Genomic DNA, 13977 nt, shown 5'->3' with positions numbered 1-13977 from the left:
AATAATACCCTGATAATTTTCTGGTTAAAGGAGAGTTTAGGATCTCTTCACATCAGCAGTAAAACCAAGCTCATGATGATGCAGAGCAATGCTCCAAAACCTCTGCACGACATCCAGATATTTATTGCTCCTTGTGTGGGGAAATGACACTGAGGATCACTGGTTACCTGGGAGAAAAGGCCAATTCCCACCTCACCACAACCTCCTTTCAGGTCATTCTGCAGCTCTGATGTGAGAGATTTATCAAAACACAAAGTTACCTCTGGGCCAAGCTTCTCATTCCTCATGCCATCCATACTTTTTCTCTCTGACATTTTCCCATGTATATTATATTCCTGATGTATTTTCAAACTTCACTGGGGGAGATTTCTATTTCCTATACCATTTGAGATGACATAGCTTCCTTGCACTAAAAGAATTAGCTGCTCTCCCTCAATTGTATGGCTTTGAGCTCAGCTGCTTGAAATCTCTGTGTTTCCTGAAAATCAGCTGGGAAAAAAATGAGAAAATAATGGATTTAAATTCAAAACAATTAATTATTTGCTCTAGACAGCTTCATTTATCCCTTAGGCTGGGGTAACTTTGGCACCTTCAACTTGCTTAAGGAACACACCTATATGTTCAAAGGTGCTATGAGTCTCTCCTCTCATAGGAATTTTGGCTCCAAGCAGCACATGCAGATCAGGAAAGGCTGAAAAGAAAAGGCTCCCCCTAAATCCATCCTGCAAGTGAATGGTGGCTTAACTGCGAGCCACAATGCAAATGATATTCATAATTAAAATAACCTTATGTTTTCAAGGTCTCAAGCAGACAACTACCACAGTTCTCAATGTCCAGCAAGGAGAGCCTCTTATAAAACTGGTCACAAGCATCAGAGTGGGTGAAATTCTGGTTCCCACAGCTCAAGCAGCAACCAAGCACTTTGGAAAAATGTGATCCTAGCTGCTGAGTCCTGGCACAGAGCACTCTTCACCATATGGAAATTGTCCTCTCTCTAAGAAGAGCAGACTTAGAAGTCATGCTGCAGAACCTTCTTGAGCAGAAGTATGAATATTAGAAGTGAATAATTATATCTCTTTGTTCTGAAATGAGTTCAGATCCTGAGGTTTGGACAGTGAGAATGAAATGACACCCAGTGGGCAATGAGCTGTTTCCATGCTGCACTGGTGACAATTTCCCTGCAACAAATGATATTGAAAATTGCCATTTTTGATCATGGAAATGCCAAAAAACCCATAGATACTACAGTACCTAGCACCATTTTAAAGCAATATGAAGTTGTTTGTATACCATTACTGTTTATCCACAACTCTCTGAATAGTCTGCCTGGACTTGGTGAGGATAAGTTCATCATAATTATCTACAATAACAACAATTAACAACATAATGAGGGATAAACTAAATCACTTCCCATCTGCATCCTATTTGATGTCAGACTTGAGATCCTCAGAATGTGTTACTTCGTTTACATTCATTAATATGATACTGATTCCCTACAGTGCCCTGGATAAACGTACCTGACTGCATTCTCCCATCTGCTGATCTAACATCATTATTCTATTCGGAGCAATCATCCTAATTACTCTCATTTGTAGTTCCAGTAGATATCCCTTCCCAACATGAATAATGAGCAGCACTCTTTGGAAAGCAGTCATCTTGCTCATAATAAATCTCCCGGCTCCTAACTATTCCCAAAGCTCCAGTGCTGATACCAGCTGAATGCTTGGCCATTTGGTGGTTCTAATTAAATGCAAAGCTTACCAATGTTGTATTGGACTGATATTACAGTAGTCATCACAGCCTTTTCTGTCTGTTTTCCTCAACAAGAATTGGATTTCGGCTTTCTGAAAAATATCTTCATCTTTGGTGCTCTAAGCTGGACCCCTCTTGGTGCCACTCATTGCTGAGGGGAGGAAGAAGGGGAATTGTGTTGCTGTGTAATTTCACATCAGTAAGTGCACTGAGAAAATTCTCTTAGATGAATAGTGAGGGTGTAAGGGCAAGCTCAAAGTCAGATAAGCTCTGTACTCCCTGTAGAGGGCCCAGAGACTGGGATGGAAAGGCCCAATAAATGTTTCCTTTCCAACAGCCAGCTCAGGGCAGCAGGAACCCTCCTCGCTGCACTGCCATCGAGTGCATGCACCAGTTTGAGCACCAGCACTCATCTGGGCTTCCACGCTCAGTGGGCAGGATAGGAAAACACTCTGTCACTGTTAACTAAACATAGGCAAGTGGCCAAATCGTTCTCCCTACTGATCAGAACTCTCTGAGCAGCTGGCAGCAGACCTGGCAGGGAAATGGGGGATGCTCCTCTCTGGAGCGGCTGCGAGGGCTCCGGCTGAGCACCACAGAAAGGCCCCAGCACTGGGACAGGGCAGCCAAAGGAGCAGCAGCAGGTGCCACAGAGGACATTGTCACACCTTTATTGCTTAGAGACTGGAGAGACAAGGGCTCATTCTGTGGGAAAATCCAGATTATTGGGAGAGACTGTGGTAGGGATGAATCCCACCTACTGATACACCCGCCGATCACACCTCGATGTGATAGTTGTTCTGAGATGTGATATATTGTTCTGAGGTGTGATATGTTGTTCTGAGGTGTGATATGTTGTTCTGAGGTGTGATATGTTGTTCTGAGGTGTGATATGTTGTTCCTCCTCTGTATAGAGGAATCCATGAGCAGGGGTCAGCCTCAGACCTGCTTGTCACCCCACTGCTTCACTACACCTCATTCTTTCAAAGGGTGAGGATGAAATCATGGTTTCAACAAATCTGAAGATGACTTGATTGTCAAATGGGTCATGATTTTGCCAGTTACTGAGTTTTTCTCCCATGTTAAAGCTGTTATAAATATCAAAATGTGACAAGAAAAAGATTGTGGTGAGCTGAACTTTTTTGTTTAAATTTTGAAAGTATTTCTAAATTATTGTTTCTTCTCTGCTGGGTTTGTGATGGTCATTGCATCTGTTAGAGTCAAGCTTCCAAGCATCTGTACTCAAAAGCTGTTGCAGAGCAGTGCTTGCACACAAAAGACACAATACAGGCAGGTCATCATTCCTAAACTCAAAATAATCTCTAAAACCAAAGAATTTTCTTAACTCCTTGTCTCTGAGGAGCAGAAACTGGCTGAGGAACAGGTATCGCTTCTGCTGTAAGAGCTCCCATTAACCAGTTAAATGCCACTTAAATCTTCACACAGTGACCTACTGGCCTTTGCTCAGCCATATGTGGTAAACGTGACTCCACAACACACATGACATAATATTAATTTAATTTGACCTTATTTCACTTCCTTTATATATAGTAACACAAATTAATATAAATGTATTTAACCTTGCCTTCACAGGTCCTCCCTAAACACAGCAATTTGTAAGGAAACACTGAAATCCCAGGAGTAAGATTACCTTAAAGCAATTTCAACTGGTTCCAGATTTTACACTTATTTTTCAACCTGTTTGGCTAAAACATCGCAGTGTTTGGCTTAAAAGCTAAAAGTATGTAAAAATGCTTCTAAATTGTTTGGCAGTGGTGAGGAAACTGCTGTGCTACTTCCTTATATAATGCTTTTCTGCTGGTTTCTACTTCTCAGATGTTTTCTGCCATTAAAGATTATAAGAGGATTCCATGTTATTTTATATTTTTATGACCATGTGTGTTGCTCACCTAAACTAAAATCCTGCTCCAGGGATGTGTTCAATCAGGCTGGAAGCAGTAAGATGTAAGTGCTGCCGTTGCAATGTTGCTCATCCTTAACTGAGTAGGACTAAAAATCACTTCCCAGGGAGCTGTAAAGGGTAATAAACATTGCACTGATGCTGTGCTCACTGGCATTGCCAAAAATCTCACTTGCAGAAGCATCATGGAAAACAAAAGTATCCCAGCTATACTCTCTGGGAGAGTCAAATATTTCCAGGGTTGCATTTGTCTTGCCATCCTCAAATGCTGAAAGTTTCCTTCAATTTTTGGAGATTCTTTTTAGGGGAACAAAATCCTTGAGGCATTAATTCAAATGTTACATTTTCTTACACTGGTGCATTGTCTATGCTTTGATTTATAGAAAGAGTCTTTCTTTCCCCTTTCACTCTTTCAAAAGAGAGAATGGGCTGGTTCCCCAGGAAAGCCAAGAAAACCTTTTCCTGCCTATAAAGTATTTTGATAACTTTAAAGAGGTTTTCTTTTTGCTGGGAGATTTTAGCAGCAATGTCATTCCTAAGGGAGGTGAAATAACCTCATGGGCAGTGGACACTATTCAATTTTATGTGACTGCTCAGTGGCTTGTGCTGCCAACAGAGTTACAACTTCCATGAAAAATGGTCTTAATTTTTCCAGGTACAGGTGTGGTTTGTAGATGACTGAGTTATAACCTTCACTATGAATCACAGCACCTACTACTCTGCTTGACTGTGAGCAGACACAGACAGATGCTAACACACCTCCAGACACAGAGATACAAATCTGGATCTCTCCAGACAGCTCTAGACATCACAGCTTTGGCAGCGGTTCTACACCCCTCTGAAAAGCTTTGAAGATTTTCTTCACATGCAACATTTTAAAACCATTTCTCTTGGGCAATGTGCCAGGCAAAAATTGATTTAATCACAGAACCTAAAAAAAGCACTTACCATAACAGCTCTCAAAATATAAATGATACTTCTTAATTTATAAATATTTAAAGAGAGCAACACAAGATTCACAAATTTGGTGGGTTTTAAGGGCAGAAAGACTATATATATCCTTTTTCCACAGTCTCTGCTACATATCCATGGAAAAATGTAACTGCAATTAATTAATTTAGCTCTCAAGACAAAGCTGGTGTAGTATCTATTATTGGTGAATATGTCTCAGAAAAAGATCAGCAAAGAGAATGAGTTCCTTCTGCACGGACCGAGTCCCACTCAGTGAGCCAAACACTAATTTCACTACAAGGTTTAAATATATTCTCCTTCTCCCAGGCTATTTCTATTATGGCTTTTAATTTCCTCTCTTATTTTAATACCTAATTTGCTCCAGCAAGAAGTTAAACTTCTACCAATAGGAAATTTGTTTTCCTGCTTTACTGGGACTTGATTCTTTCCTGTATTATGAGTTGGGTAATTGGTTGTATCTGTTTATGCATTTGCTTTGCACAAGTGAAAATTAAAAAAAAAAAAATCGTAAGTTCTAAATGTGCATGCTGTCATGGCAGTGGGGAAAACAGGCTTATAGATGAGAGGGGAAAAAAAGGATCAGTTCTTTTTAAAGGTTAAAAACCACCAAACCCCATCCCTGACTCCATTCCTCAGAAAAAATAATGTTCTTACTAAAGATTGACCTGGAAAAATTCATATCAAAAAACAATCACTTGGGAGTAGTGACTTTTCATATATTCATAAATATTTGTGTTGGTGATGCTTAATTTTCAAAACAGGCACTAGGTAAGATTGAGATCTGTGCAAGAGAAAACAAAAAAAGTAGTAAAAGGCAATGAATACATTCTGCCTACCAGACCAAATTTCTGAAGTTCCCTTCTGCCTTCTCTTCTTAAAACCCAGCAAACTGAAACATGAGGAAAAAAAATGAAAGCTGCTTGAGTGAAAAATACATCTCTTTAAAATATGCAAATCCTGTCTGGAAGAAAAATAAAGAAAAGAACAGAATGTCTGATAAATTAAATGAAAACTTAAACAAATGTCATACAAACACACTAAAGCCTTTAAGAGCAGATTGCTGAAAGAATAAATATGAGTAATAAAAAGTATTCTCAAACAGAAGCAAGATGTCTGACAGAGAATATGTTGAGGGCAGAGATTAAGAAAAGATTAAAAGATCTCTCAAGGAAGAATAGGTCAGAGCGGAAATATTAAGTGATGGATTTACAAGAATGTTCATGGGGCTAATTAGGGAGGTTCCCACTCCAGTTTCTGGTTTCAATGGGAAATAAGTTGCAGGCACTGGCTCCCATTAGTCAGTCCTGACAACAAACAAATCCAAGAGTCTGTTCAGCTTGGGTAGGAAGCAGAGTTTCCAAGTGCAGCCCTGCTGGTTTACAGTCTGAGGGTTTTCAAGTGTTTTTCCTCTTTCCAAGTTCACTGCTATCCTCCATTCTCTCAAAGTATTTCCCCTTCCTACTATTTCACTCTTCAATGTTTTATGCCATTTTCTATCTTTTTTTTATCACTCATTTCAAAGGACCAAGAGTCTAATAATGATTTTTTAAACTCCCTGCGCCATGGAGCCAGAAATACTGAGAAAATGGACAAAAAGTTTAAGTTAACCATATCCTGTGAAGTTAACAATCTATAGTTAGGTAGAATGAAAGTTTGAGCTGTCTTACTGAGGCAAGAGGAATGTCAGATCATCCCTAACAGCTACAAGTCATTGATTCTCAAGGGCTGTTTTGTTACTCTTTCAAACCTCTTGAGAATGGAGGGATTTGAGCCTCAGCTGCTTTGCATGGCTGCAGCCCCATGGAACATTTCCAGCAGGTTCATCCCTGTGGGTTTGAATTGCTGCCTCACCAGCCCCCATCCCACAGCCACTCACAGTCCCTCAGCCAGATAAGCCTGGACAGATGCTCACCTGCACAGGAGAGCAGGCTCACTGCCAGGACCTGCTTTTGGATCCAAACAGCTTTTAGAGAAAGTGTTTTAGAGGAAAAGGGACAATAAGAAACATATCAGTGAGAAATGAAACGTGTTATGCTGTAGTAAACACACTGACAGTGTTGGTGGGAGCAGCAAACAAAAACCACACACCATATGTCTTCCAGGTGGTGATTTTGATCTTGCTCTTAGTAACATTTTAATCAAGAGGAACTGAGATCTGATTTACTGTTTATGGTTGGTGAGATCTTTCCTAAGCCTCCTTTGCGCGTCTCTAATTTGATTTGTCTGGATTGCTAAATGGAATGATTTGCCTGATTTACTTCATCACAAGGATGCTTCCTGACATACACAAGCATGTGGTCTAATTTGAGAGCATGCAAGGCTGTAAAACAGTCCTGGCTGTGGAGTGGGATCTCACCAGAAAAAGGAGCACACAGTCACTGCCTTAGGAAAAGTAACACAACTATTATTCTGGGTTTCACTCAGTTTCCACAGTGTGGACAGTTATATTAAGCTGATGCTGCTATTAAAGACAGCTGCAAAGGCATTTCCTGCAGGCTGTTTGCTAGAAATTCAATCTCCTAAGGCTTTTGATGGACATATAAAAACTCTTCTGTTGACTCTGCTTTTAATATTTGAGTATTAGAAATGAGTCACCTGGCTGTGAACAGCTGGTAACTGTGCATCATCTGCATATGCTTTCACACCAAGCTGCCACCAGGGAGATCGATTTCTCTGGACAGAGAGGAGAGCAATTCTCATCAGCCTGGCCCAGGGGTGATCACTGGATCAGACAGACAAATCCTGGTCATGTTATTCATACTGCAAGTGACATCAGACTTGTTTATATGAGCAAAACAAACAGGATCCTCCTGTAGATGGCAGAAAGATTATTTGCTTTATGACTGAGGTCCAATACCTGCAAGTTTTTAAAGAAATTGGAAAATACAGATGGGTTTTTCGAGTAAAAAAAGGAGAATGAGATGGGAGAATTCTTCCTGTGTGGAGTAGAGGGATCCTAGCTGTGCTAGGTTGACAAGATATGCTTTTTCCCTCAAAACAGCTTCACATACTAATCATTAGCCTAATGTCTGTTTTCCACCCTTTGTGGAAAACTGCAAAGCATAGTAACTTTGTCCTATATTTCTGTTTTAATTGTACTTTTTATTTGTAATTGCTGTGTCCCTCAGTTTCCTACTCAGTTTTCCCTACTCTGAAGAAGCATGATCACTTGGAACCCTTCAATCCACACAGGATCCTCTCTTTCTCTGTGCTTCCAAGGGCAACCCATCCACTGGACTAAATGAGCCCCCAGTCTGTACTGCCTTTGCTACAGTTGGTGTTGGTTTGGTTTTTTAAAACACAAAATTAAAACTGGAAGAAGAGAGGAAGTTATGAACTGGTTCTTAATTCTGAGCTTTCAAGTGGGATTACAAAAATGGGAAAGCAATTAATTAAGGTTATCTTTTTTCAACTTGGGCTGCCTCCACTACAGGAGAATATCATTGCATAAAGACCTGCAAACATACACAGGGACTCTGAAGTTCTCTCTTTTCTGAAATCCATCTCTTAGGGGTTTCCCACCCACCCCATTTCTACATGAATTTTCATAGAAACAACTGGTTCCATATTTTCCATTTTACTTTGGGGAAGGACCTTTATTTATTTCTGGACTAATAGACTACATATTTCATGGCACTTTTTTTTCTACAATCAATAAGAAAACTTCATTTTTGGCAACATTTTGCAACGCTGTTTCATCAGATTTGCAGCATATTACCGAATCTCAGCAATTTAGGGGGATAAAAAGTCTATTCAGCTTCTGCCACAATAAAAGCAAAAAAAAACCTGGCCTACCTCAGGTAACACAAGTTTTCTTCTTTAAAGTGATCCATGTGGCTGTTTTGTTTCACATTTCTCTACACAAAGAGGCAACTTGCTTAAAAAATTTAATGTTCTCTAAAAAAATAGCACATGTATTGGCTTCTCATTTTGATGTGCTGAAAGGTGCTATTGCATAAGAGATTTGGGGCAGCAAGCAGCAGGCAAGAGGCACTGCATTTATATTTTAATTAGCTCATGCTAGCAGTTTTTTCAGAGGTTACTAAATTATTATTTGTCCACCTACATCATTAAAATTTTCAAGGACTCTTTGTACCTCCTGAAAACTGCATTTCTGCAATTGCACATAATTTTTAAATAATGTTCTTAAATAATCCCAAATGATAATTTTATAAATCTGTTGAGTGCCAATTTAATTATAGAACTTTAGGAATCAAACAAATTAAGATTCTGGAAAAGTACTATTTTAGTCACAAAAAAAGCTCTCTAGAACTTGTCTAATTTCAAAAATTTTCTTCATTTTTGGGCTTCTTAAATACATTTTCAGCAATTGTGTTCTTTCCTCAAAATAAATCCTTAAATTGTCATGTTCTGTGAAAAACCCCCCACTGTTTTATTAATACCCTATTTCACATCACACTGATTATGTTAATAAGAATAAATATTTTTACATAAATACATATCTCTGGGGGTTTTTCTGTTACAGTGAGAATACATTAGAATCTTGAGAAATTTCTTATTTCTGGATGAATTAATATACTTAAAGAATGTGAAATCTTTGAAGCAAACTAATGGTATGGGTGGGTACTTCACTAATATATATGGATGTGTTCTGCATAGGCCCTTCCAATAACACAATGAACTTGAGAAACCTGGAAATGCAGTCATTTGGCAAATGGTTTCTAATGTTTTGGGGTTTTTCCTGGTATTGATTTATTCCCATTTGTTTGCCAGAGCAGAGCTATAGCCACCATGAAACTCTTCTACATTTGATTGTTGGTTTGCTCCTGGAAGATTCGTGTAGCTGCCAGTGCCAGTTCAGATCCTGCTGGCAGCTCCAGGAGTAAAAGGAGAGATTCTGGTAGAAATACATTTACTCTTCTGCAGCAAGACACTTATCAGGACTGACAGGCATGCAATGCTGAGGCTGCTCACACTCCCCTCAACATACAGTTTTCTGTGAAAAGAAGCTGGAGCATTAATGAGATATTAATGTTGTTAAGTGTGGCATGAGCCGCCAGTGCTTTCACACTGGAGCAGCCCTCACTCAAGCAGTCACATTCACTGAGCCCACACAGGTTGCTTCAGTAAGACTGAATGAAAATAAAACTTTCCCTTCAAATTATTGTGTTCTTGCAGTCTGATACACATGAGGGAAAAGAGTTTGCAAAATTTTACCCTGTTTTTATTGCCCAAGTGATCTTAGTGGGAAGTTTTCCCTGTTAGAGTTATTAAATGGTTGCAAAGCCCAAGAATATGTTTTCTTCTTACTTTTAAATTGGAGAGCATAGATTCATAGGATCATTTAGGTCAGAAAAGCCCTCTAAGATCCAGCTTTAAACCCAGCATTGCCAAAGCAAACATTAAACCATGTTCCCAGTGTCCCACACATCTACACATCCCTTAAATCCCTTCAGAGATGGTGACAGCCACTTCTCTGGGGAACCTCTTCCAGGGCTTCAGCCCTTTCTCTGTGAAGAGATTTTTCTCAATATCCAGCCTAAACCTCCCCTGGCACAACTTGAGGCTGTTCCTCCTGTTGCTTGTTATCTGGGAGAAGAGACCAACCCCCAACTGGCTACAACCCCCCCCCAGGGAGCTTTAGGGAGGGAGAAGGTGCCCCCTGAATCTCCTTTCTCAAGGCTCAGCCCCCCCATCTCCCTTAGGTGCTCCTCATCAAACTTCTGTTCCAGATCCATCCTCACTTCTGTTGCTCTTCTCTGGACCTGCCCTAGAACCTCAATGACTTTCTTGGAGTGAGGGGCTCAAAACTGAACCTGGGATTCAAGGTGGCCTCACCAGTGCCTGGTGCAGGGGGATGATCTCCCTAGTCCTTTGCAGGATAGAGCTACAAGTCCTGAAACAGATGCTTTAACACATGAATAATTTTCTAAATTAAAACAATGGATTCCTGGTGAGCATCCTATCCCAGTGCACTCACAATGTGGACTTTATTACCCCAGAGTCTGATCATTGTTGTAGCTGCACAATAGTCGTAAGTCAGAAAAAAGTCTTATGGTGATGGCTGAGCCACTGAAAATGAGGGGTTCAGAGATGAATTTATATTAGAAAGGGAGAAAATGCTCTTTATGTCATGTAAATGACTTAGAGAAATACTGCAAATGGCATTGGACATTTACAAAGTCATTATGATAATGGAAATCTCAAATAACTTTAAGAGTTCCACAAGCTTTACTCTTACATTTGGCATGATGATAAACTTCATAACAATTTATTGATTGTTTCTCTTTTCCTTTTTCATGAAATTCATCATGTATAGATGCAGCACCAAACCATTAAGATGCAATGCAGTTTAAATTATTTTACAGAGGAACAAAAATTCTTGATTTATATCTTTCATCATTGTAGCAGAACTAGATGTACTGGATTCTTAAAGCAGTCTCTAGAACTCTTCCTCTAAAATAGATTGCTCAATTAAAAGACTTACCTTTCTTACAACAAATGAGTCTCCATTTTTTGAATAATCTAATTTTTATTCCTGCTGCAAACTAGAGATTCTAAGCAATCACAGTGTGCAACACAGAAACTTAAGCTTCTGCTGTAATACACAATGCTCAGTTCCAAGCATTTATTAACTGGAGAATGACAGTGATCTGAATCTACGCATAGCTAACACATCTGGCAGTCTCTCTGCCAGTCTTACTCCCCCACCCCTCAAACAGCAACCCAAAATTTGATCAAATGTGTAAATTACACAATAGCCTGAACACTCTCAGCCCAAGGAAAAAGGCACAGTGGTGAGTTACCTTAAATTCAGTTTCAATGTTGGCTAGCCTGGCCAATTCATTGCTAAGCTCTAGAGCAGTAAGGACAGGGTCTTCACTGGACAGAGACAAATAAGCAGCACTGGCTAATCCTTTGTAGGCATTCATTCTTGAGCGAGAATGACTAAAGGAGTCTTTCCTCTGCTTTTCCATACATTCATTGCACTTGCAAAAATAGTCATGTGGCCTTTCAATCCGTGCGCCTTTTAGAAGTAAGATGTGAACAATTTCATACTCCTGGCAGTGGGCAGCAAGTATGATGGGGGTAATGTCATGGGAGAACCGAGTTCCATCTTCATCGTAAGCATAAAAATCATCATCCCTCAGTTCCTGCTCGAGAGGGCTGAGTGTGAGGCGCTGTCCTTGTGCGAAGGCTGGGTGGTTCAATATTGCTTCTACAATGCGCACGTATCCTTTACTGATGGCCAACAAAAGCGCGTCCCCGACCCGAGCAAGATTCTCCTTCTTGAGGAGCAGCTCTGTCACTTCCAGGTGCTCATTCCCTACTGCTAACTGGAGGGCGTTTTGTCCCATGTAATCGACACAATTGAAGTTCAAGGTTTTGGATTCCTCCAGCATTTTTCGCACAACGGGAATGTTGCCATATTCTGCAGAATCGAGGAAATGTTCCTCCTCTGTGGTGAGGCTGGTGCCTTTCTCGTTGAACATGTAGGCAGGGCCGCGGATGGCCTGGCGCCGGCCCTTCTCCCGAAGGGTCGCGTGCCTCCGATGCATGTCTTTAGAATTGCTGTGTCTCAACCTGCAGGAAACCAGAAAGGAACCTTGGTTATATCCTAGCAGAGTCACCGTTTCACAGAACTTGAAATAAAGTTGGAAATATGTCATCATGACCAGATCTGGCCGGCTTTTTATGGCGTGAGCCAGTTACTTTACATCATTAAGGACACACATGGAATAGAGATCAGCTTCTGAATAAAAGTTCTCCTGTGATTTGTCCACCCTTCCTGATTGCAACAAGGCTCAGCACATTCTTGATGAATAGAGAAAGAAATGCACATACACATAATTTTCCATTTGTACTGTTTAGAACACCATTACATCGTATTTAGGATTAATATACACAGCACAAGAAAATATTTCTCTGAACTACTCTTCTTGAATTTTGTCCTTGAGGGCACAAGCCCTAAAGAAAGTTCACAGCACTCTCCCTTGTCACTAAACCTTGAATCAGGCCAATGAACTACGTTCCATAGAGTTGAAACCCATGTTTCTAATTTTAAACGCATGGTAACAAGGATAATTATATTGCATATTCTGCTCAGATTCAGCTGATACAAGCAAACCATCTATTCATTTCCTGCTTTTTTCTTCAAGGTACATAATACCATTTTTCTGTTTCCTGATCTAGAGCAGTATAATAATGAATTACCTAATTTTTTGCTGAAATACAGTTGGCCGCTTCTCCAAATACAAGTACCTAAATCCAGGGGAGATTCTACAAAAACACAGGAATAACTCCTGATACAGTGTCACATCAGTCCCCAGTAAGCATCTAAGAGAGCTACTGCAGAAAGACAAGACACAGGTCTCTCACCACGAACAGAGAGCAGGAAAAGAAAGGTCATTCCCCACTGATTGTGTGGCTGAAATGCCCTTCACTTGGAGCTGGTGAGATGAAGACAAACTATTCTTATTCCACCTTCTCTGGAAGTCCCAAAAAAAGCTATGCTATGTGCAGTTGGTCTCATGGGTGAGAAAATGCACTGTTGTATGAAATAAATGGAAATCCTAAATATATCTGTGCCTTTAAAACATTCATGTTTTGCATTCAGAGCTGTCTCAATGTTGCTCTTTTAAAAAAATTTATTGCAGCAGCATTTCAACACATTCATAGTGCCTTTTAGAGTCTAAGCATCTGGAGTAAATTGCCATCCAAAACCCACAGAATGTGCAGCCTGAGTAAAAAGATAAAAACAACACCCCTTTCACAGACTGCATTTGCACTCAGCCCAATAGCAAGTCCTAAATCATTTGGGTAAAATCTTCAGGAACCTCTGAGCTGCAGCGGACAGATGTAACAAATAAGCAGGTGTTAATGCTCAGCAGGTGGCAAAGGTTCATTCCTCCACACTCCATCTGTTCTCCAAGTCGGTTATGACCTTCAGTCAAGGAAAAGTTCATGTACTGCTCTGAAAAAATACTACAGAAGTTGGAAAGGGCTGCAGTGAGTGACGAGAGGGAACTGTGCCAGGAGACAAAGTGGAGTAGGTACATTGCCTTCAGGAATAGGTAACAAAGGAGTAAAGGGACCAGCAAGAACCTGGTAAAACACAGGGTTATCAGAACCCCAAAATCCCTAAAGATCCAGGACACCAACATTCTCAAGGTAGCTGTTCTTAGGGACCTAACATATATGTATGTATCTATCATTTTAATTCATCACTTTTGTGTTGATCTGGACTGAAGAGTTTCAAATTTTACAGCATTTTTTTAAGAGTTATATTAAAATTTAAACTAATCCTAAGAAATTAATTTTGTGACCACACAAGGTTGAAAGAGAGGTTCATAATCAAGAACTTCTCCCCC

The 13977-nt window shown here is 40.1% G+C and overlaps 1 protein-coding gene across 1 annotated transcript in view; it reads right to left on the bottom strand.

Moving 5' to 3' along the window:
• Nucleotides 1-12186, bottom strand: part of TRPC7 (transient receptor potential cation channel subfamily C member 7) — a 65497-nt gene extending 53311 nt beyond the window's left edge. Inside the window, exon 1 of the mRNA XM_058848775.1 lies at nt 11413-12186. Coding sequence (XP_058704758.1) covers nt 11413-12165 — 753 coding nt within the window. The 5' untranslated portion in view covers nt 12166-12186. The remainder of the gene's footprint in view (nt 1-11412) is intronic.
• Nucleotides 12187-13977: the final 1791 nt, after the last annotated feature.

This window comes from Poecile atricapillus, chromosome 13 (genome assembly GCF_030490865.1).
Source record: "Poecile atricapillus isolate bPoeAtr1 chromosome 13, bPoeAtr1.hap1, whole genome shotgun sequence".
NCBI lineage: Eukaryota > Metazoa > Chordata > Aves > Passeriformes > Paridae > Poecile > Poecile atricapillus.
This window is presented reverse-complemented; position numbering and strand designations above follow the sequence as displayed.